We start from the raw sequence: 26,131 nt of genomic DNA, 5'->3' as shown, positions 1-26,131 counted from the left end.
CTGGTGTCATTTTCATTTAGCTAAGAGATTAGGATGTTGAGAAATTAACTTGATCCCTTTTCGCAGTCTGCATAAATACGGGTCTGGCATATTTCCTGATAAACGAAACGCCCGGTCTGCGTAGCCAGAGGAGTAGATATCAAAAGCAGAGCTGTGACATGCATTCGCCAATCGCCATAGTAATTAGACCTGCAGTTATGTGGCAGCTGGCAACTGGCAACTCCTTCCGACCGACAGCGCAATGACCCACCACTGACCACTCTTAACCGGGACGACAGGGGTAATCGTCTTCAACATCACCAACACTCAACATGATCGGGCCGGAATACCTACAGAAAAACCACGCGACCGGGGATCCGCCCCCATTCGGAGCCGTGGATGATATACAGACTGTCTATCTGAGCGGTGATCCGGATTCTGTCGGCGATGTCCAGCCGGATGGCTGTCCTACGATCATGATTGGCAGTGCCAACCCAGCGGGGGATAAGATTCATGGGTGGAAGGAGATGTACGTCTCAATTAGACTGCTGCTGGGTGATTATTTCTAACGTTGTTTAGCCCAAGAGTGGCAGGGTTTGACCTTAAGAGGTTGGTTGTTGATGACACGACGAATGCCACTTTGGTGTGTGGATTATCGATATTTCTGATGGATGGATGTGCTGATAGATGGCTTAGCCATATTATGTGGAAAATACCAAGGACCTGGCTAGAATCAAACGCGTTGTGATTACAATGGCTGGTTTGATGAGAAAGTGTGTATCTACGAGCTGTACCGAACCTATGCTAACTATGATATATAGTACATGGAAGTACGCGAACAGTATGTTCCTCGTTCAAAAACTACTACCTTTATGTAACTGACAATCAGGCATGCGCAACTCCCTAATATGCGCCGCTGGAAGAGAAACCGTCAACGCTGATATGGACAGCGTCCTGATTGCCGCTCCGCACTGGTTCAATAAACAGGACGTCGACGCTGGAGCTGCCCAGCCAAGTGATATTTTCTTCCACGAGAGTACTTACCAACGAGGCAATGCTGCGATTGGCCCTGGGGAGGTCGATATCTCGTCTTACGAAGCGTATGTCTGGCCCCGGCTTTTCGATGTCATACTGATGATTATAGCATGGACAAATTCGTCAAGACATTCTGGAATAAGGATATTTATCCTTCCCTTGAGAGCATTGTCATAGCAAGTCACTGTATGCACCTGAAGGCTATAAATTTATGATGCCTACTAATATCTAATCCAGCCCTCGGCGCACAAATGACCCAACGCTGTAAGTGCACCCCATCTAACCAGGGCATATAAACTGATGAGATAGACGCAATGCTCCGCCCCTCCCAGCCCGAAGATCATCTAATCTCCTACGGCGCCATGAACCCCGGCTCCGTTGTCTGGCCTGTCCCTGAACGGCCTGCACAGTGCGAAGAATGCCCGGACTCATTCGACGCCTGGCCATACGGCATCGGGCCTGGCAAACCAAAAGCCTTCCCAAAGTACGTACGTGATGAAGTCCTTAATAACCGTGCCGCCATTCTGCAGCGGTATGTTTCACGCAGGATCTTCTACGGGTTTGGGACTGAGGATCACGGCGCGGGGGATACGCACTGTGAGGCGCAGTGGCAGGGTGCGACGAGGATCGAGCGTGGACGGAATTTCGAGAAAATGTTGAATGATCTTCCTGGAGGATTTCCGGATAGTCATACCCTTGATTACATTGAGGGGGTGAGTCATGAGGATTATTATATGGTAAGTACTTGTCGCCTCCCGCTTGGCTGTTGCTAACGCTGGTAGATGCTTGCGGAGTCGATGCAGAGGAAGCTGTTCTTGTTTGATGAATAGACATGTCTTAGACATATATCACGGATTTGCAGTATCAACGCTGCTAGCTCGTTTATTCGCGACAAGATCAATATATACATCAATACATACAGTATCAACATCACCATTTACCCCACCAACTTCCAGACAGGAATCGCCAGCGATACCAGCTAAAAGCTCCCTCCAGTGATTTGCACAGAATAGTCCAAGCCAACCTTGACCTCACTGGACAGATCAAACGGATCATACTGAAGCAGCTCCTCCGGAGTGTTCACGACAACAAGACTAGCCTCCTCGCTGCCCCTAATAGTAACCTCACCACTGCCATTCTCCAGATCGACATACCTCACCGACCCAGCATCCGTATCCCTAACCGCAAGGGTAGCCGTAAAGGCCGAGTCCGACGTGACGGTAACGCTGACACTGCCTCCGCCAGACACCTTGATCGGGTTGATATTGGCCCCGAAGTACTGCGGCTGGCGGGAAGACTTGACGGTATAGCTCTCCCCACTGCCATCGAGGTTCTCATAAGCCAGCGTCTCCCTCTGCTCCAGGAACGCGCGGTTCGCAGCCTCACTCCCGATATCCACATACGCCATATGCGCCCAGTACCGACCCACAACCTCCGCAACAGTCGCCCCCTCCCCAAGCAGTCTCTGCAGCGTATGCAGCGGGGTCTCATTACTCCCAACCTCATACTTCAGATTCAACTGCAGAACTGCATCATTCCCCAGTCCCGTATAGTTATCAGGGTTATTGGTAAGATACGTCAGAATCGGCCACGACTGGTAGTAGTTACCTGTATCGACACTCCCATCAACAATCACCTGGTGACTATCCCCGATAACCTTCTGGAGTTCAACAATGCTATTTCCCGTCTGCTGGGCATACTTCTCACGCGCACCCGCACACAAATCAGACGTCATGAATGTATCCGCAAACCAATTCGCCAGCGGCTCCCACCACGTCCCTGTTGCCGTCTGATCCACCCAGTTCTGCGCATGGTAGGTGAGTGCATGTCCATACTCATGCACCGTAACCGACGGATCAGTCAGGTACGTATTCACGACCTGAACGAACGATAGCCCGCTTTCGGGATCCGAACCCATTACGCCGGCGGCACCGTCCAGCGAGTCCACGGCGTAGATGTTCTCCTTGTACCAAGTGTCTGCGGTATCGGAGTTGGAGTTGTACGACAAGCCTGACGAGCGCCAGCCCAGATTCGTCACGAAGCAGGTGTATGCGGACTCGAGCATCTGCAGGGTTGTGTCTGCGGTCTCGCCGGTGGCCCCGTAGACGCGGAAGCGCGGGGAGTCGGTGAATGTGTCCCCGCCGTCGCCGACGTTGGGGTTTGCGGTGAATTCTGAGGGCTCGTTGCTTGCGGCGTTGGCTGTGCCTGATGTTTGGGGAGCTGGAGCTGCGAGAGCCCCGGCGGCGAAGAGGGCCGCGGTTGCGTATCTGTGGGACATTGTGAGATGGCTGATTCTGGACGTGGTTGACGATGAGGGGGATATCCAGGAGATAGATATATACCATAAGAAAGGAAATGAGCCAAGACGGCCATATTACTGCGTCGAGTAGGGTCAGTCTCAGTCCTGCCAAGAGTTTGGGATAGACCGTCGACGGCGTCACTGTGAAACGCGCTAGAGATTTAGGTGTTGGAGCATGAAAGGCCTCAGGGCTGAAGATTGAAGAATTGTTGTTCTTGACTTGTATTTGATATTTATCATCATAGCTCATACTTGGGCTCATGAACTCTCATGCCATCGCGGCCAAGGCTGAGCACTATATCCAGGCAGTGGGCACCACGGCTTATATACTACTCTACCTAATATATTTGTCCAAGAGTTCTAACCCTGAATCAACCTTGGGTCTCTAATGATTCACCAGAGCATATCGTCCATTGGTTAACTTTTACCCAGTTTCAGAATTCAACCGCTGTTCAATCCGTCAGAGTGAGACCGGACCCACCGTATATCATGAAGCTATCGCCTTCTGCGACACTATAACCAGTAATCTGTTTATGGAGTTGAAATGTTGAATCTCCTTTATCGTACCATTGGATTTGCCAGGGACTCTAGGAGTCGTCCCTTGCATGAGATGAACCCCTTGCGACTCGAACCCTTACTCTTGATTCAGGGCGATGCCCGGAAAGTGTCTCATGATCATGTTTCAGTTTCGGATGCCTTGAAAGAGTGATTGGTGTCGAGTTAGTGGGATATACGATGTGAGGGAAGAGGTTATGGGTGGAAGGTTAAACACCGGCGGTAGAGGCGACAACGTGGCGTTTACGGTGGCATATAGAACAACTAAATTTTCAGTATATTCATAATATCAATCTCACGATCGGCAGGTTCGTCAAACTCAGCTTGGCAGGGAAAAGTCTGCTGATGGCGAAGGAAAGACCTGCCCAACCGGGTCAGATTGTTTCCAGTTGCCACTGGAGCTGATCAGCAACTTATAACAAGTAGCAGGTAACCACTCGGCAGTACTAACAAGTAGGAACTGAGAGATCGAGACTCAAGAGGAAAGTGGATGTGTTGAATCCGCAGTGGCAGAGTCTGGCCTGCCGTGGATGGAGCCGAGTGGGCCGAGAAACTGCCGGCTGACTCAGAGCGCCAAGAAAACAGAAAATTCAGACTGGGCTGATGTAACTATGGATTTTTTAGTCTCGTCTGGTAAGAATAGTATTGCCAGTCATATACTCCGTACTGTTGGTAAGAATAGGCGTAACTGTTGAGAGGCGACCCCGCGTTCCCCTGTGCCGAGAAAGACGGTGATCATTCGACAATCAACAGCAAACTCTGCTATTTTCGAACACTCTCGAATGTTCGGCGAAGATCAGCCAAGAGTCAGGACGAAGACTCGACGAGAGAATTCAGAGATCTGGCGTGCTCTCCACTGGTATTCGCCATGATGATGCCATCATCCGTGCGCTTCCGCATCGCGCTCCCTCGACGATGTCCGCCTGAAAAACAACGCAACACACCGCATGGAGCCTGTAATTCGTCTTGCGGTTCCTGGATGGCGATGCGCACGACTAGAACCTCTTGGGGAAAGCAGTCCCGCACGGTCCTGCGGGGAAGCGGCCAGTGACAGGCTGGGCTGTGGCCGAGTGGCAGCCCTCGCAGCAGAGGGAGCAGAGGCCAAGAGGGAAAAACTTAGACCCAGAGGTCCCAGACCCAGACAAATGCACGCAGTCACTTGATGTGGCCAGGCCCGGCCCAGTCTGTCTCAGCGTGTCCCCAGTTGTGACGTAGTCTGGGTCATTCAATCATCGAGGCTTCCCTATATAAGGTCTTGCTGCCCCCTTGATTGATTGATTTGCTAGACCAAGATCAAGATCAAGATCAAGATCACTATCTGACTCATTATCTTATCTATCCTTTATCAATCATCTCATCTCATATCCTCCACCATACAAGATACAAGACTACTATCAACAACCATGGCGGCCCCCCAGTTCTACAACTACCCCGGCGCCGAGTCAGACCCCAAGAACTTCCACTACAGCCAAACAGTCAAAATCGGCAACATAGTCAAGACCTGCGGGCAAGGCGGCTGGGACGAAGACGGCAACATCTCCCTTTACCTGTCGCAGCAGGTCTCACAAGCCTTCGACAACGTCGAGAAGGCGCTGAAGAACGTCGACGAGCGGCTCTCCTGGGAACACGTCTACGCGGTGCGCAGCTACCACGTCGACATTGACCATGCCTTCCATCTGGTCACGGAACAGTTCAAGCAGCGCATGAGCCATCGGCCGATCTGGACGTGTATGCAGATTGGCAAGCTGGCGCTGGACGGGATGCAAGTGGAGATTGAGGTTGAGGCGCATTATCCATTTTAATTTGAAGCAGTGAAGACTTCCTTATCTTCTAGCTAGTGATACCAGGTACCAGATACCAGATACCAGATACCTAATGAAACTGCATGCGGCGGTGATGTCGATGACGTAATGTAGACCGTAGACTTATTCGGTTCTGACCACTCTACATTTCATTCTGACTGTCAACAGAGTCGACGGACTGACAGTCACAGTGAACACAGACTGGACAGTAAGAACGGACTGTATATCCTCAACTATCAGCATGCGGGGTGCGGGGATCTCTGCCCTGTCTGCTTCCCTCGGACGTCGAACCGATGCGCGATTTTTGGTGTGGGGAACTGCGCCATTTTCTTATTCTGCATGCAAATTGCAGACTATCAGCTGACGGTTCCTAGCCAGTAGACTATTACCAACCGGGACTGTTGGGTCCATAGAATGGCGCTTTGTGGGGAAAGCTGGGAGCTGTTAGTGCGCCTTCCGCTATTTCGACAGCCTGATGTGCATCCCCGCAAACTCTGGATGGACGCCTACGGACCTGGCCAGGTTTATCTGGAAGTTATTACGTAGTATAATACCTGTTCTTTCGCTTAATGGGTGCTAGGTTAGAGATGCAGGACGATGGAAGTAGCAAGGTGTCGGCATGCACTGACTCGACGCCGCTTTATGTTTATACACAGTGATGTTAATATGTAGCTTGACTGACATTGAGACCGAGTTTTGGCCTTGATTTGGCCGAATGGTCCATATCATCGACAGAGCCAGACCTTCGCCTGGCTAAGTCAAAGGTGCAAAGCCCCTGGGAGGACTGTACTGATTAAATACCCATGCGTCGCTGCTTGCGATAATAATGCACCTTTCGGTGTAGTACCCAGAATACTAACACGTTGAGAGATATGTGATTTGCTCACTGTATCAGATGGTGTGATATAGAAGTACGTATCCTTTTGGAAGTTATCGTTCTTTGTGCCTGGATGTTGACGGAAACAGGTATTGGCACAATGGTTCTTCCTTTGAACTTCCATTATATGCGTTGCATAAGGCAATATGAGTCTCAACGGCCAGAGTATTCTGGGTGGGAGAACCCTAGAACTAGCAGCCAAGTCGACGCCGAATTAAGTACCACTGGGACGTTGAGAGGACTCGCCTAGCTGGATACCTTATTCAGTCCCACTGCAGCAATGAATATGCCCTGACTGACAGCATTGTACGCTTGATCTCGCGTTTCATCTTCATGGTGTGTGGCAGCTCCTTTATTCCTAGTCGCCGATAACAATGGCCCATCTACAAAGACCCGACCAGCCGTATAAATAGAGCCTCGATTGACCTGCCCTTCTCGAGAACAAAATCAGCATTTCATCTCTACCTGTCGACTTCGACTTTCCGTTCCTTTACATTCTCCCTCTACGACGCCGGACGTCACTTACCACTCCATTATACCAAGCAATCCACACCATGAAGTCGAACTTCATCCACCTTGTCGCTTTCCTAGGAACGGCTACCACAGTAGCAGCCCACGGGTACGTCACTAAAATCGACGTCGCCGGCAAAGAATATCCCGGGTTCAGCCCTGACACCGGCAAAGCCTCTGGGCTCATCGCCTGGTCCACCGAGGCCACTGACCAGGGCTTCGTCCAGGATCTTCATTCCCCTGATATCATCTGCCATAGAGGCGCAGTACCGGGCGACATCTCCGCTGAAGTTCCCGCCGGCGGCACCGTCACTGTCGCCTGGAGCACATGGCCCGAGGATCACAGGGGGCCGGTGCTGGACTACCTCGCGAACTGCAATGGCGAGTGCAACAACGTTGACAAGACGACGCTTAAATTCTTCAAGATCGACGAGGGCGGCTACGACGGGGACCAATGGGCCACGAATAAACTGATCCAACAGGGGGCTAGCTGGGATATTACCATTCCCAAGGATCTGAAGGCTGGGAATTATGTCCTGCGTCATGAGATAATTGCCCTCCATAGTACTACGAATGGACCGCAGCCGTACCCTCAGTGCGTTAACCTTAAGGTTACAGGCGGTGGTACCTCCCAGCCTACTGGTGTGCCTGGGACTGAATTGTATAACGGGGACGAGCCGGGCTTGAAGATTAATATCTGGGACGAAAAGGCTGTGCCGAGTTATCAGATTCCAGGACCGAAGCTTTTCGCTGCGGGTGATACGGGTGGTGCAGAGTCGGCTGGTTCCTCTACTGGTTCCTCTACTGTGTCTTCTACTTCTGCTACTGCATCTTCTACTGGCTCTTCTACTAGTGCCTCCAGTACAGATACATCTTCACTGACCCCAGGATCAGCCTCTAGCACACCCCTACTTAGCACACCATCGAGCCTCCCAACAGCCACAGGCCTCGGCGCAGGAATAAGCCCAAGCCCAGACACAAGTCCATCCAAAACAGCATGCACGCCCAAATCCAGCGGAAGGGCCGCATCCCCCACCAGAACCGGCAGCCTGTCACACTTGGTGGCAGCCTCATCAACACCAGCACAATCACTATCGCCATCACCATCACGATCTGGTAGTTATTCTTATGGTATTGTCACCGAGACTTTGACCCTTTACCGAATGAGTTACATGACGCAGACCACGACGAAATTCCGGACCGACACCGAGACGGAGACGGAGACGGCGACGGAAACCGAGACGGTGACGCCGACTCAGTGTGGCTTTGGACAGTCTACTGTCACTGTTAGTAGTTGCTGATTTTTACCGGCAGTTCCGCTCGGAATCCGGTAAAACGAGCTGGGGCGGGCATTTGGTGAGCGGCAATGAGGGCCCAATGGAGAGGTTGAGGTCAAGGGGAAGGTCGTTGAGGGGATGATGGTGTTTCAGGGGGTATAGATACTTGAGTGTTTTCACTCGCATAGATCAATACAAACTATCTCCAATTAGAGGCTATACTATTGTGTTCACTTTGACGGTTCTCTACAAAGTTACTTTAAGGATATAACCCAACTGCAGAGATTAAGCCAGCATATGACAAAACTCGTTACTGTACACTTTTCAACAGTAAAGTCCTCCATTCACATTCGATCATTCCGTCCCCAGACAGAACGCGAGAGGTCGATCATTCAACAGCATCGGCAAACCACCCGTTATCCCAGGTATACAGGTTATACGGGGTGACACCAGTCAGCACAGGATACTTCTTCTGCTCATCCGATAGTGTGCAGTTGCCTGAACCCGAAAGACAAGACGCAATAAACTCGCCCGCGTGCGTCCCCTCAAAGTAAGCACCCTGCAAGTATCCGAAGAACTCCTGGCTGGTCGCCTCGCCGGCAAAGAAGAGGTTACCGACGTTCGACCGCAGGTTCTGGTGGGACTGGAGGCTTGTTGCTGGGGGCCAGTTGGAGTAGGATCCGTATGCCCTGCGCGAGTTAGCGGGGTGGTAAGGTTATAGAGAGGGAAGAGAAAGGGACGTACCAAGGTGTCTGTGTCCAGCGTTTGTACCACAGATGCTTTGGATCCGAGACTTGGTCGCCGTACATTGACCGGAGGACAGCCATGACTTCAGCCTGGGTTTCCTCGTCGGACTGTGCCTCGACGCGGTACGACTGGTGGTTGACAACAGTCGCAACGAGGAGCCCCGAGCCCTCGAGGACACCTTCAAGGTCCAAGGGCTGGTACTCGGGGTAGTAGCCCCGGGTCTCCGGGTCAGCATAGAGGAGATACTGCGTCTCATTCCAGAAAGGCTCGTCGAACTGCATGAAGATCTTGGTGTATGTACCGATCTCGAAGCTGCTGATGGCAGCGGATTTCCAGTCTGGGAGCGGTGGGTTGAATTGCAGTCCACCACGCTGGAGCACGCCGAGGGAGAAAGTCATGATGGCGTAGTCGGCGTCGATGCAAGAGCCATCCTTGGTGTGGACGGTGACCGAGTCCTTGTTGTAATCTACACCAGTGACCTCAGTGTTAAGACGTAGGCGAGGGTCATTTCCGGTCAGGAACGTCTTTGCCTGTTCACGGATGATGGTGGCGAACCCGCGCTGGTCATACACGAAGTTATTGTCGGGTGAAAAGTAGTTGAACGTTGCGTTTTCTGCAACAGAGGTGAAGATCTCCGAGCTCGCGTCCGGGGTGAATGCGAATTCACCATCAAAGAGCCACCACTCTACGGCCTGGCGGTATTGGTCGTCTTTTGCTGGGTTCCAGCCCGTGTAGCGAAACCCCGAGCGGTATGTTCGGTCTTGGAGGTTGTTTACCAGGAGAGCGCCGGCGTCTTGGCCGACCCTTTCCATGGCGTCGTGGAACTCTTCGATGGCGTATCCGAAATCCTTGGGGCCGTTCTCATCGAACATTGCTAGATCGTCTTGGTCGGTTACGCTGGGAGGTTAGCTGCATATCCCAAAAAGGACATGGCCTACCTACAGCCATGTAAGATTGTTCTTTTTGGCCTGTTCCGCTGGTCAGCTCGTCCGTGAAGCAGGAGGAGGTGAGTGATTACCAGAGTGTGTATAGGGTTCTCAGGGCCGTCTCCGCTAACGGTACCTTGGACCTAATATTGCATGCATCAGCGTCTCGTTGAATATGTAACATACTTCATAGGCATACCCAGTTGGCTCCAGCCTCGACGATATAGGGCTTCCCATCAGGTCCTTCTCCGAAAGCGACATCGTGCATGCGGCCGCCAATGCGGTCTTGGTACTCGAGTATAACGAAGTCATCGACGCCGTTGTTTGCGAGTGAATGCTGCACAGCGTTCAGTTAACAGGCCGGTTGGAAAGGTTACCGCCACTTACCGCAGCCTGGACTCCAGCAACACCGGCACCCCTGCAGACTGTTAGAAGAGCGATCGAGCATTAGAAACCCCGGGGAGACTAACAGAACGGCGACCTTGGTTCGTTCGCATGTATCCTGCGCCTGGGCCCCAAGGGCACCCAGAAGGGAGCCAAGCACGGCGGTTGTTCGTCTCATTGCTTTTGGCGGGAGTTTTAACACGGCTTTCTGGGAATTAAAAGCAGACCTAATGGTGTACCATGTCCGAGGAAGAGGTAGACAATAATAAACGGTTCCTACTCATACATATAGCCACGGCACATACCTGGAGTCTTGTGCCAAGACAGCGAGGTGTCCAACCTAGCATGCCGCTGGCCGTTGAATCCGGTCCCTTGCCTTTTCAGACGGATCGATATGCCTCGGGATAGCCGTTTAGATGGAACTCGTTGGCAACCATAGCGATGATTGGAGAACATATGCAATATTCAATGGGCGGGTCAGACATTCCATCGACATGACCACCCGCTAGGGGAACAAGAATCCGACTCCACCGCAGGAATGAGAGAGGGAATTTTCGTGTTACGGCGGCTGGGAATGAGAGGAGATCCAAGCCAGTGGTGCTGACCGGTCGACGTTTGAAGCAGTCCCGGACAACAATTGAATGGGGACGCGCCGTTGCATTTCCCTTCCAGTGTCCATGCGTTGGAGGCTTGTAGCCCTTGGCGATAACGCGCCTAGTGGAGGAGCCTGGTACGAACGAACTTGTCGAGCCTGACCCTCAATTATTCAATAAGCCTATCTATGTTAGAGTTTCCTGCGGGGCTTGACATGCTGTAGGACGAAGCTAAATGCGATACCCGGCAAACATCCCGGGGTGCATGCATCTGGTAGCTATATAATAGTAGTCACGAATGGAATACTGCGGTTTCGACGCAGGAGAACAGGATGGGATCTATCCAGGGCATACCATTTTCCATGGCAACGGTATGGGCCAAGGAGGATCAGGGAGGTATTCTCGTTCGTAGCGTGTGGCCGATGGGATTTCAAGTACAATTTACTACACAGATATACCCCCTTCCTCAGTGATCTTTCAGGAATGGCTCCTTGCGGGGAGCTTCATGGGAAATGCAGACACTGCGCTCCCAGCTGAATTGTGTCTCGTTAAAATTTCTCGCATGTCTCAACTTGCTTATTTTCTGCAAAAGCCTTGGTCGAGGACGACAGCCTGTTCGCTAGAATCCCAGTGAAAGGTACATGGCATGATAAAGCGTATATAGCATGGCAGTTGCCAGCATGGACTGAGTAGTATGACTACATTGTTTGCATGTATGATGTAGCTTCCCTCTCAGGTGTGGGTAAAGGCGAGAGAGACTACTGTTCTGCCGCTGGGCACTTTTGATCAGAGCTCTCCACAGGGAAATCCTGTAGAATGATCACATTTTTCTGCATCATTTTCAATGATCCTGTCGATCATCGATCATATAGACGTGTCCCCTTCATCAAAGCAGATCCGGATCTATGTTTCTCTTACTCATATGTATCTCGGTGTTGGTTTGCTGTATAAAGAACAGGCCGATCTAGGGCAACAGGCGGAACCAAAGGATAAAAAGCTACAGTATAACAAGACTGTAAATGACCAGGCCATTTCAGACCAAGGGAAATTCTGGCGGGACTGACTCTTGATTGACGTACGTCGCTGATTTGATTTCCTTCGCGTGGCCGCGAGGGCCACCTGCATGAATTTGAGAAGAACTGGCTAGAGTTTTATCTTTTAGGTGTCTGTAGTAGTGTAGACTACAGAGGCTGCTTCTCGGTTGATCCAGTCTCTCACACGCTCCTTGAAGAAGGTTCTTGGCCAGCTGCAGCATTCCTAGGCTGGCATTCTGTGGCTGATGAGACTTGTCTGATGTAAATACAACGCTTCACCCTCCCTCGCGCTCGACGAAGTACAGCCAGCAACATGGAATTTCTTAATATATGCGCCGAATTAGCCATCGTTATGGATTACCCCTCTATTGGACAGGAAAAGGATGGATGGCAGCAAGACCACACCATAAGTATGCATTGAGATGGTATAGCTACATCATGTATAGATTCCCTTTTAATGGTAGGCTTTTTTGCATATTTTTGATACGGCAATGTAGGCTATACTAGATGGATAGACCTAGTCTGGTATTCGCCGTTATCATTGTTCATATCCAATTCGCCGCGATATCAAGTCATGACGTCCGGGTAACTCTAATCCAAGACGCTCTCGGTAACCACCCAACAGACCAAGAATCGTCTGACCGAATCCTTTGTATTAAGGTTCAGCCGGGTCGCGCGCATTTCCACACTAGTCAGTCACTCTTTAGCAATTTCACCGATTGCCAGTAGACGTAGCCAGATCCAGTATGACTTTGTTATTGCGTTTGTCGCACACAATGCAAATATCCAATAACAGCCACTTCTCCCCGGAATATACAGGCTGTTCTGACCCGCAATCGCCCGGAAATGGCCATTCCAGCTATAATGTGCTTGTTTGTCAGAGCCATAACCATGGAACCCAGATCTCGACCACGGCATGATCTCACCAAACCAGAGAATAGACTGGCAAGAAGCCGCAATTCCGAATGGGCTTTGATGGGGCGTATAAAGCAATAGTCCCCCGACCGTAAATGTCCTGTGACTGCCATGATATAAGTCAATCACAATGCGCTGTCTAACCGTCTACGCCGCCCTTTCACTAGCCCTAGCCACGCCCGCCATTGCGCAAGGGAAATGGATCGACCTTCCCACTAACCAGCCCGGGACCATCTCATCGGACAACAGCGACACAGCGTGTCTGGACAGCGAGGCCCGGCTCCGCGAAAGTACCTGCGAGACCTTTGAAGTCGACGACGACGGCCGCTTCTTTACAGGCTCTGGCGACTCGAAGCGCTGGCTTACCGTCGACGACGACACCGAAGCATTAGAGCTTGTTTCTGGCGATGCCCCCCGTGGGTACTGGCAGGGGATTAAGACTGTTTCTGTATGCTCCCAATTTTCCGGTCTCTCCAGATGCATGGTACTGCCAGGCAGTAGGCTAACTAGAGTCGCGGCGTAGCCGGTGACAACCGGTCTCCTTTCTCTGTTTGGGGTGAAGAAGACGGCTCCCCAGGCACCGAACTATGGTCCGAACTGGGACTGGTACGACGATGAGGATTATTATCTTAAACTGAAGGAGTGGGACGGTGGGCGTGGCGGGCATCATAAGCAGCTCAGGTTCACGGTTGAGTAGGGGTCCCTCGCATAGGATCTGACAAAAGGGTGATGCCTGCTGTGAGCATACAAAAGTATATAAACTATCTTCTTAATTCTCGATGCTTTTACCCTTGGGTTGTGGCTAGCTAAGATTCAGCTTCATAAAGGTTCAGTTTATACAGGAGTATCCCAATTATCCCAGTATTCTATTAATGTCCCTCCCATCCATGTCAAATGTTAACTGTCGCTGTGCCCCGAATATCCACTGAACTCGTTCCGACCGAGAACTTGTACACGCCCGGCGCAACCGCCCACTGTTGCGCCCTCACATCCCAATAGCTGAGATCCCTCCGTCGCAGGGAAAACGATACGCGTGCGTCTTGACCAACAGACACCTGCACCTTCTCAAACCCACGCAAAACACGAACCGGCTGCGCCGCCTCAGCGGGGAAAGTGACATACAGCTGCGCGACCTCGGCGCCATCCACGGGCCCGGTATTCGAGAGCGTAGTGGTGACCTTGACCACCTCGTCAAAGAGATCCTCGTACCCACCCAGACCAAGAGCTCCCGTCGGATACTTGGAATCGAGAGCTGCCGCATCCGTTACTCGCGCGTGAACAGCACCATAACCGAAGGTGGTATACGAAAGCCCATGTCCGAAGGCGTATCCCGGCGTGACATTCCTGGCCTCGAACCAGCGGTAATCGATATACACGCCCTCAGTGAAATTGCAATTTGCCGTCTCGCATATCGAAGCCGGGTAGTCACTCGCGTTCTTGGCAATTGTATGCGTGAGCTTTCCACTCGGGTTGACGTCGCCGTATAGGACATCCGTGATGGCGAAGCCTGATTCCTGGCCTAGTAGTCCGCCGTAAAGCACAGCTGTCACATTGTCATTGTCGATCCATTTCTCCATTAGCCGGGGACCGACGGTGTTGATAACCACGATCGTATTGTTGCAGTTCGCTGCGACTTCGAGGACCATCGCATCCTGGTCGGAGTTGTATAGCTCCCCACGGTCTGCACCCTCCCCGGAGAAGGCATTGAGGAAGACGAGGCATGCATCAGAACTACTCGCGTAGTTGGCATACGAGTAGGTCTCTGATGTCCCTGAACCAGCGCCGCCAACAGCACCAGCTGCACCCATCCCTGAGCTGGAGCTGGTGGAGGAGTACGTGTCGTTGGTAATCCACCAGAGCATACCACCGCTCTCGCGCTGGCGCATGGTCAGTGCCATCTGCGGTGAGATGATATAGGCTGCTGATCCCGCACCCGAGCCAGTTGGATTGGTGAGATGGCCCTGGTAGGTATCCGCATCGGAGCCCATGATGCTGAATTCGTGGTTTGGGCCCGCAATGGCTGAGCCTGCGTGTGCGCCGAATATGGATACCGAGCCACCTTTGCTCAGTGGGAGGCCCAGTTTGCCGTCGGCGGTGTTTTTCAAGAGCACAAGGGACTCAGCACCGACTTGCCGAATGAGCTTCGTGTGGTTTGCCCGGACGTTGCGGTTGTCAGTGGTGTCGGCGACAGAGGGCTGCTTTCCATCATCCAGCCCTACATAGAAGTATCCGATGACATTGCGCATAACCATGTCGTCTAGACGCGCCTCAGTCAGAGATCCATTGCGCAGGCCGGCCGTGATGATATCGTCAGACCAGTACTGGCTCGATCCGTAATCCAAGCCAGCATTGGCAGAGTTGTAGGACGTTTTCTGTCCGCCGACATCCCCCAGCACGAGACCTGGAAAGCCCAACTCGGTCTTCAGCATACGGTTCAGGATGGCGTTGCTCTCGCAGGAATACGTCCCGTTCACCCGGTTCATGCCGCACATGAGCGCTCCCATCCCGGCCTTGACGGCGTCTGCAAATGGCCAGAGATACAGCTCGTGCGTGGCCTTGTCGCCCGCATTCGCCGAGTACGACTGGCTATCCCCCATCCCCATCCGGTTCGTCTCCTGCTCATTCAAGAGGAAGTGTCGACCCGTCGAAACAACACCAGCTGCATTCTGGCCCGAAATTGCCTCGCCGGTAAAGATACCGGACAAGTACGGATCAGGGGAGAAAGACTCAACGCCCCTGCCACCCCAAGGCGTGCGACCAAGGGGCCCAGACACAGCACCGTTAACAAGGTTATAGCCCACCCCGTAGAACTCCTTCCCCGTAGCAAGGAACTGGTCGTAGGCGAGACTGCGGTTCCATGTCATGGCCAGTGCATTGCCGAGCGGGAAGCTGGAGACGTAGTATTGCTGGTTGACGGAGCTCATGCCGTCTTTGCTTTGCAGGGCTGTCCAGACGCCATCGATGGAGCCGCCGGTGATGACGGTGATTTTTTCAGTGGTGTTGAGGCTGGATACTAGGGTTTGGGCCTTTTCATAGGCGGATTGGTACACGCCCAGGCTTATATTACCGGATGAGAGCAGGGATGGAGAGGTTGAAGAATTCCCTGCTGCTTCTATTCCGTTTGCCAGGGCTGCTGTGGCCAGGAGGGCTGCATTGAGGAGCCTCATGGCGCCGATTGATAAGAGAATAATGGGCGAAAATCCTCAACGTACAGGGAGGGGAGGTACCTCGTTAAATATGGCGGCGCAGCATATACAGCAGAAAAGTCGGAGACTTGAGACAGTAGTTCGCTTTATACTGAAGCACTGGCTGCGGCATCGGTATAGCAGGAGCCACCTCAGACTCGGGTTTTCCGAACCATTCCAGCGGAGTCCAGCTCCATTGTGATACGGGAATACGTCGGCTATACTGGTCGGCCATAGACTATAGGAAACGGCCATGAGAGGGCTTATTTGGATATTCGTCGAGGAAACAGCCCGGTATGAGCGCAACATCACACAGCGAGACATCCATCTTTACAGCATATTCATTTATGCAGTCGAGAGATTCCTCAGGAACGTCGGACCAGATTTTTGGAACGACGCGTGGGCAGATTGTCTCGCAGCAGTGGGTCAAGTTATCAGATGTGATCGAGGCTGCAAATCAGAGCTTCATCTGTCGCAGACTCAGGGGCTGTGAAGAATTGGTCTCCACCAGCCCAGCCTTAAAATTGTGTAATTAATGATACCTAAATCCGACATTCATAATCCCGACATCTATCGGCAGATGGCTGTTGTCTGCTCTTTCCCCTTCCAACTGGGAGTTCACAGTTCACGCATTCCCCCGTCTCCTATATAGAGGATCACTCAGCCCATCAATCGGAATAAATCCTGGTAATTCCTTAATACGATCAATCCAGCTCCTGACATTCCCAAAGGACTCGAGAGAAACATCCCCCATCGGCGCAAGGGCAACATAAACAAAGACCGCGACATCAGCAATAGTCGGACGACCCAAAGCCAACCATGGCGATTTACCCAGAACGTTATCCAGGACTTGCAGCGACTTGATACCGCGGATCTGGGACTCTTTCAATGTCTGATCTGTACTTGCTGTTCCCAACCCGTTATATGGACCCCCGAACGATAAGATGGCACGAGCAGTGAAGACACCATACTGCACCCAGCTCGCTGCGAATGCTAACCACTCCGTGATTTGTGCTTGCTCGGTGATATCGGTCGACCACCATCCCTTCTCATCCGGGCGGGCGTATTTCCCGGCGAGGTAGACCAGGATTGCGGCGGAGTCTGTGAGCACGACGTCGTTGTCGACGAGGACGGGGACTTCGCCTTTGGGGTTTAGGGATAGGAACTTGTCGCCGTGCTGCTCGTCGCCCAGGAAGTCGACTTCGATTATGGAGAGATGGACGTCCAGGAAGGCGGCCAGTAGCCGGACTTTGTAGCTGTTGCCGGATTCTTTATAGCTGTATAGGGTTGGCATGTTGAGATAACGGTCTATTAAATCTAGTGAGTACGGTGTATACCAGGCTAATACTGGATGGGAGAGTGTCCTTTAAATTCTCGAGGGGACGCAATGAGGGGTTGATATTGCACAATCAATAAGTCTACCTGGGTAGACCCCTGCTAACCCAGAATAACAGTACATCAAAGTTGGTGTTATAGATATTTAAATTCTTCCCTGCCCATTCCACTACTGAGCTTTCCCCTTCCTCCCAAAATACCGCGACGTATCACCCAGAGGCAAATCCAGCAATGAGTCCTGCAACAGCAGATGAAACACAATATACCATCCAACCAGACCAGCCAGAAAGCAAAACACACCTCCAGACTTCTGCAGAGCAACCGCGGACGCAGCATGGCCATCTGCCTTCGCGAAGTAGCTCGCCGCAACAGTCAAGAACCCCAGATCCACAAACAAGAACACCAGTATATATGCGATGTTGCTTGGAAGCGAAGCAATAAGAAACGTAAACACAAAGACAGTCCATAAGATCATGAAGAATCCGACCGCGTTGTTATACTCTGCTGTATCTGTTCCGCCGTATGCCTGGGCAACCCCGAATGCCGGTGTAAGGAGAGCGCCATAGCCGGCGTAGAAAAGGCCTACCAAGTCAACTCACTATTTGATATCTAAACCTTTAGAATGAGTACAAACATACCGAAAGCACTAAACACGGTATACGCGAACCCGTTACCGATCGAGAGCTCCCACTGCGCAGTCACAACCAGTCCAAAGGCCGCGATGAAGAAGAAATTGGCGACGAAGGCATTCGTGGTCGTGACGCCTCGCCATTCCATTAGACTCAGCGAGAGCGTCGTCAGTGTCGTACCAAAGGCACCTAATGCTAGTGCGGACTGCTACAATCAGCATCCTTGCGTTGGTATATTGATATAAACTTACCCCAGCCCCGAGGGACTTTGGAGCGGTATATTCCACAGATGAGCTTCCTTGTCGCTCAACGTCGACAGAATTCGCTCCGTTCTTTTGGTTAACATCCTGTTTAATAGTAGACGCCATTGTCAAACAATAAAAGGAGCATGGTTTCGGTCGGTATTCCCAGCCACAGGTCTCTTATATCGAAGTCCTTATTGCATCATTTGTAAAAGGGTATGGCGTGCAGGACACCTCTAGATGTTTTTACTCCCTCAACCCCCATCAATTCTAGCTGCATAATGTAGTCCAATTTTAGAGTCTATCTGATTAGCGGGTGGATGGCCGATGCTGTGTGGTGTGCTGGTGGCATAATCAGCCCTAGGATGGTGTGCTTGCCTCGATCTGCTTGTGCACTTCATTCTCTACTCGGCCGACAAGCAAATCTCGAGATCGGTTTTTTGGTAGTTTTTATCACTACTGTAGATGAACTCTGTTGAAAATTGAGAATGACGTCGTTTAAATCGATGGTGATGATGTGAATTTTAGAAGCGTAGTAGCCACAATATATATCAGACCCGAGTCAGCACCGTGACACTGTTGGAATCACCATGCAAATCATAGACAAGAACACTCGCTATCTGCAAAGGAACCACCAATTACTTGTGAAAATTATCTCTGGCTCAAGGCCCTCCCAGTTACGCAATAAATTAGATTCTGGCGTGATCAACTCTGGACAACGACACCCTCGATCTCGATACCAATATACTTATCGGCCGAGTTACAGAAACTCTACGAAAGACGCGACATGATGCATATCACTGCATTGTGCCATCATCCCTGAATATCGTGCCATCGCGATAGGAACCATTTCCTCGGCGCGAATAGATATACTGCCCTCACCCTGCCACAGGAAGCACCACAGCCCAACAATAATAAGACCGTGAAGAATATACTATACCGCATCATGGCAGCAACCGTGCCAGCAACAGACCCCGCAGTTTACGATTCATACCAGACGAAATGGTCCACCCTCCCTGACACTGCGGAGGCATGGCTAGCTAGGGCCCGCGAGGTAGCCGACGTCCTCGCCCAGGACGCAGCAAAACGAGACCAAGAGAATAAATCCCCGCGTGCAGAAGTAGCACTGCTTAAACATTCCGGGCTGCTGAAGCTCCTCGGACCTAAGAAGTATGGTGGCGGAGAACAGCCGTGGAGTGTTGGTTACCAGGCCATTCGGGAGGTTGCAAAGGCAGATGGGTAGGAGCCCCCTCCATCTCCCAATTGTATGAAAGTTAATAGATTATAGGTCTATTGGAATGCTCCTAGGGTACCATCTACTATGGTCCACGACAGCAAACGTCGTCGGCACACCAGAGCAGATCGAGCGGACACACGAGCTCATCATCTCCAATAACTATTTTGTCGGCGGTGCTGTGAATCCGCGCGATAGCGATCTGAAGATTACATCCGACGGCGATCATATCGTCTTCAACGGCGCGAAGCACTTCAACACCGGAGGCGTCGTCTCGGACCTCACAGTGCTGGAAGGCGTCCTTGAAGGCACAGAAGGCCACATCTTCGCTCTAGTCGAGACACGTCAAGCGGGAATCCAGTTCGCGCATAACTGGCATAACATCGGTCTGCGACTGACAGAGTCAGGAGGGGTAAAGATCGAGAATGTCCGAGTTCCATGGACCGATGCGCTGGGCTGGGATGCCTCGAGCAAGAAACCGCGAGAGGATATCCTGTTGACCTCGTTCGCGGCGTTACTGCTTCCCACGTACGTCCCAGCTATGTTTCTTGAAATACATGCCATTACTGACTCGTCTAGCATCCAACTTGTCTTTAGCAACTTCTACCTCGGAATCGCCATCGGGTCTCTGCAATTCGCATCCAAGTATACAACAGCCAGCACCCGCGCCTGGCCATTCGGAGGGGACAACAAGGATGCTGCAACAGACGAGTTCTACATCCTGGAGCGGTATGGAAACTTCTTCGCACATCTACGCGCCACAGAGGCACTGGCCGACCGTGCAGGAGAGCAACTTTCCTCCCTGTATCAGAAGTATAGCAGTAACCGACCCGCCCTAACCGCCGAAGAACGAGGAGAGGTCGCCGAATGGGTGGCCAGTGTCAAGGTCGTCACGACAGATGTTGGACTGCGCGTGACATCGGGGGTGTTTGAAGTTACGGGGGCGAGGGCGACGGCGTTAAAGGTCGGATTGGATCGGTTCTGGAGGGATATCAGGACGCATACATTGCATGACCCGGTAGCGTATAAGAATCGGGAATTGGGGAGGTATGTGCTGCTAAAAGAGTATCCGACGCCGTCATGGTATACATAAGCCTGGAATGGAATAATGGTATAGCATTATCAATTCACATGTTTTTCGGAGCTGTCCGTGCCTTGAGGATGCAGTCTGACCTGTCACTGCTTGACGAACCGACTTTAACGGTTTATGTGCTGAAGGAGTCGAGAAGTTGGCGCCAACAAGATGATAGATCATCTGTCACCATTGTCAAGGCTCGCCACGTCATTCATTGACCTGTACTGTTGTATCCTGCAAGTATACCACCTTGTAAAGTCGACGACAGCACACTCATGCTCGTGGGTATCTCCTCATACGGTAAATGGTCTGGCTTTCTACGGTGCTTTCGACAAACATCCACTGCAGGCATATCGCGCAATCCTCCTTCGCCTACAGCGTCGCCCACAGCTCCATTCGATTCGTAGCTGAATGCTGGATTCACGTCACGACAGTGAGATCCTATTCGGCAAGCCTCGCCAGCTCTTTCCGTCTGGATCTCGGTGTTAACAACGATCGGCGAACTGGTTAGTCGGAATTCGCGTCGTGAACATCATTGCCTCAAGCAGGCGGAGGTCTAGACTAAATACTCAGCGGCCTTGCGTTTTCCGAGTCTATTCGGAGTATTTGACCTGTTTGGTTTTCAGCTGCTCGGGGGAATGTCGGTAGAGAGCTGAAGATTACGAAGCTTCCCCGGATTAATCGGAAATAGGCGTCTGGCCAATTACCGGTAAATCGTTCGAGAATGCTTCATCTCGTGAAGCCGTCGGTAGTGACGGTCGAATAATTGGGTATTTCACATGGGAGATTCAATAGTACGGTTCCTCGACAGCCACTGTGTACCATATCATAACTACCCACAAACCTCAGTAGTTACATTTGATTTTTGAATATGAAAACCGTTCAGCAGCAGAGAACTTAACTGGCAGCCCAATTAGTGGGTCTCACAGTACAGCCACGACCTCTGCCAAAAATAAAGTGCAGTTAGGGCGTTGGCAGAAGACACCACCTTCTCCATCTGCCGCCAGGTCAAGCTTTAATCTTAAACCGCTTAGTCTCCCCTGGCTAAGCACTCAAATGAGTGCCAAATCTCTAATTTTAGATTACTTCATAACGGAGTGGATTGTCTACGCGGCGCCAGTCGATCTTCCGCCATGAACACGCCGCCCACGGTGGAGACTCTACTGCCGATGACGCGGACGAGGCTGACAGGCTGCAATATTGGCATCATGTCGTTATCAGATAAGATACTGTAAGAGCAGTGACTAGTGAGTACAGTGACTGTCTCTGACAGGCATTATTGCACTGTATAGCTGACAGGTATGCGGCGGGAGGGATGCCTGACGGAGATGCAACGGCGAGCACATGAAGGATGAATTAAGATTGAACATAAGATGACGGTGTAGATGAGCATAATCGTCGCAATATCTCGGAATTAGCCGTGATGTACAGCCAGATCCGCCCTGTCGACGTACCTGCTGGTTGCCGCATCTGGATATCTGGGTGACGACTACATGGACTATTGCGATCAATCACTCCAGGCATCATGAATGATTCGAATGACGTGACAAAGTGCGCAAGGACCTTGACATTGTAGGAGCATCGCAGGATATAAAGAGAGCCAACAACATCGGTATTCAGGTCATCATTCTCACCAAACAATCTCAACACAACAAGTCCTTTCAATCACTCCCTTTTCAGTCACTTTCTCACCTACGGTATACAATCGTCAACATGAAGATCGCAGCTGTTATGTCCGCCTTGATGGCCGCTGGCTTTGTTGCCGGTGCTCCTCCAGCGCCTCGTATGTCATATCTGTTCACCAGCAATCATAATCGAATGCTAACACTGTCTTCAAGGCCCAACTGATCTCTCCAACGTGCCTCCTCCCAACGGCCCCAATGTTGCTGTTGCTGGCAACGCCAAGCGTGACGAGCACCCTCCTCCACCCAAGCCTACCGACACCACCCTCCCTCCTCCTCCCCAGGACGGCGGCAATGACAACGACAAGCGTGGGGATGTGCCCCCTCCTCCCAAGCCCACCGACGGAGAGGTCCCTCCTCCTAAGCACGATGGCAACGACAATGGAAAGCGCGGCGACGTCCCGCCTCCTCCCAAGCCCACTGATGGCGAGCTTCCGCCCCATAAGGGAGATGGCAACGGCAAGCGTGGAGATATCCCACCTCCTCCCAAGCCCACCGACGGAGAGGTTCCCCCTCCTAAGCACGATGGCAACGACAACGGAAAGCGAGGAGATCTCCCCCCTCCCCCCAAGCCCACCGACGGAGAGGCCCCTCCTCCTAAGGGCGACGGCAAGCGTGACCAGGTCCCGCCTCCCCCTAAGCCTACCGATGGAGAGGTGCCCCCTCCTACGCTGGATGGCCACGACAACGGGAAGCGTGGCGACATCCCTCCTCCCCCTAAGACTACTGATGGCGAGCTCCCTCCCGCCCCCACCGTGGTTTGAATCCGATCAGAGGTGGACCTTTGGAAATGTCTGGACTCTGAGCTTGCTTAGTGCTTTGGCTGGCTCTTCTAGGCCCCTAATATCAGGCATTGAGTGAGGCAAAGCGTTGGTATAGCAGTACTGGATGGGATTGATAGATGAGCAGCAGTTTCAAGTTTCTTTACAATGTACATTGCCTTTCGTTTATTTCTTTGTTGTGCACAACTTGATAAGACGTCTTAATACACTCGTTTATACTACTCATACCATTTCCCTATCGTAGGACTAAACTGATCTGCTTAGAGGGGTGTCATCATAGTCAGAGGTGATGGCTGAGGTAGCCGAAGGGTTTTGATAAGCCTCGTGGGTATATAACATGTTGACGATAGACAATAGTTAGAGGTGTTGAACACCCATGCCGGTCAGTTATGTTACCTGCAGTATCTCATCTATATCTTTGATAACGAAGAACTTATATCACCCAATAGTCACATTGTTTCCTGGTATTGAACCTCAATTTACCTGCCGTTAAGTCCATGTAAAAACTTGGTAAAACGCACCACTAACTATACTACGGTCCCGATGTTGGATCGGGCCAAGAACATCAAGGAAGTCAGACGCAATTGCAGGGGGTAGATGTTGAATCAACCACAGACCAGCAAAAAGTTCGGAAACGGATAACAGGGCGATTCCTCATTCCCCGGCCCAGAATTGATATCTGCGCATTGCCGTATCAAGAGACTCCTTCAGACTGTTTTCGATGTCAAGAGGTACTTTTTCGACACCCTGTTGAGACGTCAAGCTGAGTTCCTTATACCCGAACATTGAAGGGACACATACCTCGCGAGCCAGAGCTTCGATCTCATCCGTCGCATTGTCGCACCATTCCTGAAGCTGAAGTTGTTTGGTATTGAATTCGTCTATGTCAATGCGGCTGAGCCTATCCATGCTGTCGAGACCAGTGCGAATGTAGCGCCTGGATACATGGACGTAGAACCTCGACATGTTTGAAATACTGGTAAGTCGATAGCGGATCTCATATATTTGCTGGAGGAGATCCTGGTAGTCTTAGTTTCAGTTAGTATCAGCATAGTAAAATAGGGGCCATCCGGGTCTCTTACGGTCTTGTCCTCTTTGGTGAATCTCACGGTATCGTTGGGATGATCCGGCTGCTCCAATCGAGCACTAAGGTGAAACGTATTGTAGCTGTCAACAGTGTTTTTTTACCACATTCGTGAGATCAGTGAAGAAGGTCTTTAGATTGGAAATATGATGTCGGAGGCATTTGAGCTCCTGCGCGGAGTCCGTAAGGATCTTCTCGATCGTTTTCTGTAGCCTTCAGCATCTGCAACGTCTACTGTAAGGGGGATAGCAAACTACTAACCAAGTCAAGCTTTTTATCTGCGAGCAGCTCAAGATTCCTCCTGGAACTGCCGCGTGACGCCACTATCAGTCGTTCCGATGCAGCCTCGTGCTCTTGCTTCGCGGTTTCAACGTCTCGTTCGATGCGCTGGAGATTTCTACCTAAGGCTTGGATCTGTTCCGCGACAGCTGCTTGCTCGCGCTGGACATCAGCAGCAGTGACCTTCAATGCCTCGGTGAAATTTTCCATCCGCACTTTGACCTTTTCCTCGGTGCTTTTCTGTCTGCGTTTCTCGCCCTTCCAGACCACTCGCCAGATATTGACCAAACCGGGCCATGCTGCAACGCCGTTAGTTGGCTTCACAATCAAGAAAAGGCCAGATGGATCAAGGGTAGAACTTGCCATCGTCTTCTTGTGAAGCTAATTCCCAGAGCTTCGTCATGGTCTCCTCCTGCGACCATGCCTTAGGGGCTTCCCGACGCAGCAGATCGACAATGTGGGAATTCTGCTTGTCGTACTCGGCCTGGATTTGCTTCAGTCTTTCCTCCGACCTGACATACGCATCCTGCAGCACGCTGAGCTGCGCATCGGATGTTTCCTCGTCGGGGGCAGGCCCCACTTTGTTGCTAAGCTTAAGGGCTAGGTCATCGATAAACGTAGTCCACACTCCAAATGCATCGTCTATTTCACCTATCTTTTCACCTAGCCTTGCGCCCAGGGACTGGAAGCTTTTGAGTTCGGTCTGCAGTATGAAGTCTCGTTCAGGACGACCAACTAGCTGCATTATATGCTCGACCTGATGGTGTTTAGCTATATCCATTGCGACGATAACATCAACCTACCTTCCGATGTGCAGAAGATGCAATAGAGTCTATACTCTGCATGCCTTGCTCGGATTGTTCAAAGGCATTCCTGCCGAGGGTCGAGCAGTAGTTAAGTAAGGCATTTAGGAAAGATTGCCTGGAGATATAATGAGTCTGTCACAAGTGCGCTAATTCAATCGAGGCCCTGAGCATACGGGTGACCAAGTCCTGGAATCTTGATATCAAGCTGGGTTGTTCGTACTTCAACCTCGGATCCGGATGCCAGACAAGCAGCCATGGTGACGATGGACTCTGGGAATACCCTGGCCGGAAGAGTCCAGGTCTGGGCCATTTGAGAGGAGTGTTGCAGCCGGTGCGTTGCAAGTTTGGCGGTATCTTGGAGTCTTTGTACAAGCTCTGCTCTTGTCTCTCTGGGAGCTTGCTGCTCCAGGGAGACCTCGTCAGCAGTATTGTTCTCCATTGACACACCTCTATGGGCGTAATTAGGTGAAATGATAGTATTGGGTTAATACCAAAGCAAATAGATAGTCACTGAAGGAGATTGATAGGTGCTTTAGAGAATTGTAAATTTTAATCAGAAGCTGGGGATCGAAGGAGATATTTATGGACCAAAATCCCCTCGTATGCTCACGGCTGAACAGGTAATCCATCTCCGATACCATGGCATATCCTGACACTCTTCCATATACTGCCACTCCGGTAAACGGAGACTGTACCATATGTTCGCCTCTTCCCTCTTTGGATGGCCGCAGGTCGTATCCAATAGCATCCGTCTTACCATGCAGGACCCTTGTAGGTTCCACCTGCAGGGAGATTTTAACTAAACCAACCACAATGAAGAGGAAGGCACGAACTCCTCAGCTGACGGTCAAACTCGACGTCACTT

General features: G+C 51.5%; 12 protein-coding genes across 12 annotated transcripts; 6 read left to right on the top strand and 6 right to left on the bottom strand.

The window, feature by feature from the left end:
* Positions 1-311: 311 nt before the first annotated feature.
* ASPSYDRAFT_67279 (uncharacterized protein) lies at positions 312-1,844 on the top strand (the record flags this gene model as incomplete). Its single annotated transcript, XM_040850392.1, has 9 exons — positions 312-508; positions 559-622; positions 676-752; positions 801-820; positions 869-1,079; positions 1,124-1,200; positions 1,252-1,278; positions 1,324-1,751; positions 1,797-1,844. The coding sequence occupies 9 exons, from the start codon at positions 312-314 to the stop codon at positions 1,842-1,844; spliced, it is 1,149 nt and encodes a 382-aa protein (XP_040705288.1).
* A 149-nt stretch (positions 1,845-1,993) lies between these two features.
* Positions 1,994-3,292, bottom strand: ASPSYDRAFT_29969 (uncharacterized protein; the record flags this gene model as incomplete). The annotated part of the gene is made up of 1 exon (XM_040844711.1): positions 1,994-3,292. One exon carries the CDS (start codon positions 3,290-3,292, stop codon positions 1,994-1,996), a length of 1,299 nt encoding a protein of 432 aa, XP_040705287.1.
* A 1,979-nt stretch (positions 3,293-5,271) lies between these two features.
* Positions 5,272-5,670, top strand: ASPSYDRAFT_29968 (uncharacterized protein; the record flags this gene model as incomplete). Its single annotated transcript, XM_040844710.1, has 1 exon — positions 5,272-5,670. The coding sequence occupies one exon, from the start codon at positions 5,272-5,274 to the stop codon at positions 5,668-5,670; it is 399 nt and encodes a 132-aa protein (XP_040705286.1).
* Positions 5,671-7,101: 1,431 nt separating this feature from the next.
* On the top strand, positions 7,102-7,803 carry ASPSYDRAFT_148011 (lytic polysaccharide monooxygenase auxiliary activity family 9 protein; the record flags this gene model as incomplete). The annotated part of the gene is made up of 1 exon (XM_040841770.1): positions 7,102-7,803. A coding segment is annotated over one exon (702 nt), but the record flags the coding sequence as incomplete, so codon positions are not given.
* Positions 7,804-8,722: 919 nt separating this feature from the next.
* ASPSYDRAFT_56762 (uncharacterized protein) lies at positions 8,723-10,569 on the bottom strand (the record flags this gene model as incomplete). The annotated part of the gene is made up of 7 exons (XM_040849270.1): positions 8,723-9,023; positions 9,079-9,978; positions 10,024-10,049; positions 10,100-10,150; positions 10,207-10,344; positions 10,395-10,425; positions 10,478-10,569. The coding sequence occupies 7 exons, from the start codon at positions 10,567-10,569 to the stop codon at positions 8,723-8,725; spliced, it is 1,539 nt and encodes a 512-aa protein (XP_040705284.1).
* Positions 10,570-13,063: 2,494 nt separating this feature from the next.
* ASPSYDRAFT_88023 (uncharacterized protein) lies at positions 13,064-13,630 on the top strand (the record flags this gene model as incomplete). The annotated part of the gene is made up of 2 exons (XM_040851944.1): positions 13,064-13,381; positions 13,457-13,630. 2 exons carry the CDS (start codon positions 13,064-13,066, stop codon positions 13,628-13,630), a joined length of 492 nt encoding a protein of 163 aa, XP_040705283.1.
* A 193-nt stretch (positions 13,631-13,823) lies between these two features.
* ASPSYDRAFT_29964 (uncharacterized protein) lies at positions 13,824-16,100 on the bottom strand (the record flags this gene model as incomplete). The annotated part of the gene is made up of 1 exon (XM_040844709.1): positions 13,824-16,100. One exon carries the CDS (start codon positions 16,098-16,100, stop codon positions 13,824-13,826), a length of 2,277 nt encoding a protein of 758 aa, XP_040705282.1.
* A 643-nt stretch (positions 16,101-16,743) lies between these two features.
* ASPSYDRAFT_88021 (glutathione S-transferase family protein) lies at positions 16,744-17,412 on the bottom strand (the record flags this gene model as incomplete). The annotated part of the gene is made up of 1 exon (XM_040851943.1): positions 16,744-17,412. The coding sequence occupies one exon, from the start codon at positions 17,410-17,412 to the stop codon at positions 16,744-16,746; it is 669 nt and encodes a 222-aa protein (XP_040705281.1).
* Positions 17,413-17,502: 90 nt separating this feature from the next.
* Positions 17,503-18,493, bottom strand: ASPSYDRAFT_131028 (uncharacterized protein). The gene is made up of 3 exons (XM_040840573.1): positions 18,334-18,493; positions 18,092-18,287; positions 17,503-18,035 (listed from the first exon to the last, which is right to left on the bottom strand). Exons 1-3 carry the CDS (start codon positions 18,448-18,450, stop codon positions 17,623-17,625), a joined length of 726 nt encoding a protein of 241 aa, XP_040705280.1. The 5' UTR covers positions 18,451-18,493; the 3' UTR covers positions 17,503-17,622.
* Positions 18,494-19,054: 561 nt separating this feature from the next.
* On the top strand, positions 19,055-20,732 carry ASPSYDRAFT_43399 (thermophilic desulfurizing enzyme family protein). Its single transcript, XM_040846640.1, has 2 exons — positions 19,055-19,563; positions 19,613-20,732. The coding sequence occupies exons 1-2, from the start codon at positions 19,271-19,273 to the stop codon at positions 20,649-20,651; spliced, it is 1,332 nt and encodes a 443-aa protein (XP_040705279.1). The 5' UTR covers positions 19,055-19,270; the 3' UTR covers positions 20,652-20,732.
* Positions 20,733-22,346: 1,614 nt separating this feature from the next.
* Positions 22,347-23,079, top strand: ASPSYDRAFT_88018 (uncharacterized protein; the record flags this gene model as incomplete). The annotated part of the gene is made up of 2 exons (XM_040851942.1): positions 22,347-22,416; positions 22,472-23,079. The coding sequence occupies 2 exons, from the start codon at positions 22,347-22,349 to the stop codon at positions 23,077-23,079; spliced, it is 678 nt and encodes a 225-aa protein (XP_040705278.1).
* An 895-nt stretch (positions 23,080-23,974) lies between these two features.
* ASPSYDRAFT_828813 (uncharacterized protein) lies at positions 23,975-25,796 on the bottom strand. The gene is made up of 6 exons (XM_040851178.1): positions 25,440-25,796; positions 25,264-25,381; positions 24,824-25,217; positions 24,443-24,759; positions 24,180-24,387; positions 23,975-24,105 (listed from the first exon to the last, which is right to left on the bottom strand). Exons 1-5 carry the CDS (start codon positions 25,703-25,705, stop codon positions 24,268-24,270), a joined length of 1,215 nt encoding a protein of 404 aa, XP_040705277.1. The 5' UTR covers positions 25,706-25,796; the 3' UTR covers positions 23,975-24,105; positions 24,180-24,267.
* Positions 25,797-26,131: the final 335 nt, after the last annotated feature.

The sequence above is a fragment of the Aspergillus sydowii genome (genome assembly GCF_001890705.1).
Source record: "Aspergillus sydowii CBS 593.65 unplaced genomic scaffold ASPSYscaffold_3, whole genome shotgun sequence".
In the NCBI taxonomy this organism is placed as follows: Eukaryota; Fungi; Ascomycota; class Eurotiomycetes; order Eurotiales; family Aspergillaceae; genus Aspergillus; species Aspergillus sydowii.
The sequence above is the reverse complement of the archived record's forward strand: the minus strand, read 5'-3'. Positions and strand labels throughout refer to the sequence as shown.

What these genes read in the sequence shown, in the direction of transcription:
- ASPSYDRAFT_43399 (XM_040846640.1), top strand. Translation starts at nt 19,271, where the DNA reads ATGGCAGCAACCGTGCCAGCAACAGACCCCGCAGTTTACGATTCATAC. An exon ending in GAGGTTGCAAAGGCAGATGG is followed by an intron (nt 19,564 to 19,612) that starts GTAGGAGCCCCC and finishes AATAGATTATAG; the next exon opens with GTCTATTGGAATGCTCCTAG.
- ASPSYDRAFT_131028 (XM_040840573.1), bottom strand. Translation starts at nt 18,450, where the DNA reads ATGGCGTCTACTATTAAACAGGATGTTAACCAAAAGAACGGAGCGAAT. An exon ending in CAAAGTCCCTCGGGGCTGGG is followed by an intron (nt 18,288 to 18,333) that starts GTAAGTTTATAT and finishes TGATTGTAGCAG; the next exon opens with TCCGCACTAGCATTAGGTGC. An exon ending in TACCGTGTTTAGTGCTTTCG is followed by an intron (nt 18,036 to 18,091) that starts GTATGTTTGTAC and finishes TTGACTTGGTAG; the next exon opens with GCCTTTTCTACGCCGGCTAT.
- ASPSYDRAFT_828813 (XM_040851178.1), bottom strand. Translation starts at nt 25,705, where the DNA reads ATGGAGAACAATACTGCTGACGAGGTCTCCCTGGAGCAGCAAGCTCCC. An exon ending in ATTCCAGGACTTGGTCACCC is followed by an intron (nt 25,382 to 25,439) that starts GTATGCTCAGGG and finishes TTATATCTCCAG; the next exon opens with GCAATCTTTCCTAAATGCCT. An exon ending in CAGATAAAAAGCTTGACTTG is followed by an intron (nt 24,388 to 24,442) that starts GTTAGTAGTTTG and finishes TGAAGGCTACAG; the next exon opens with AAAACGATCGAGAAGATCCT.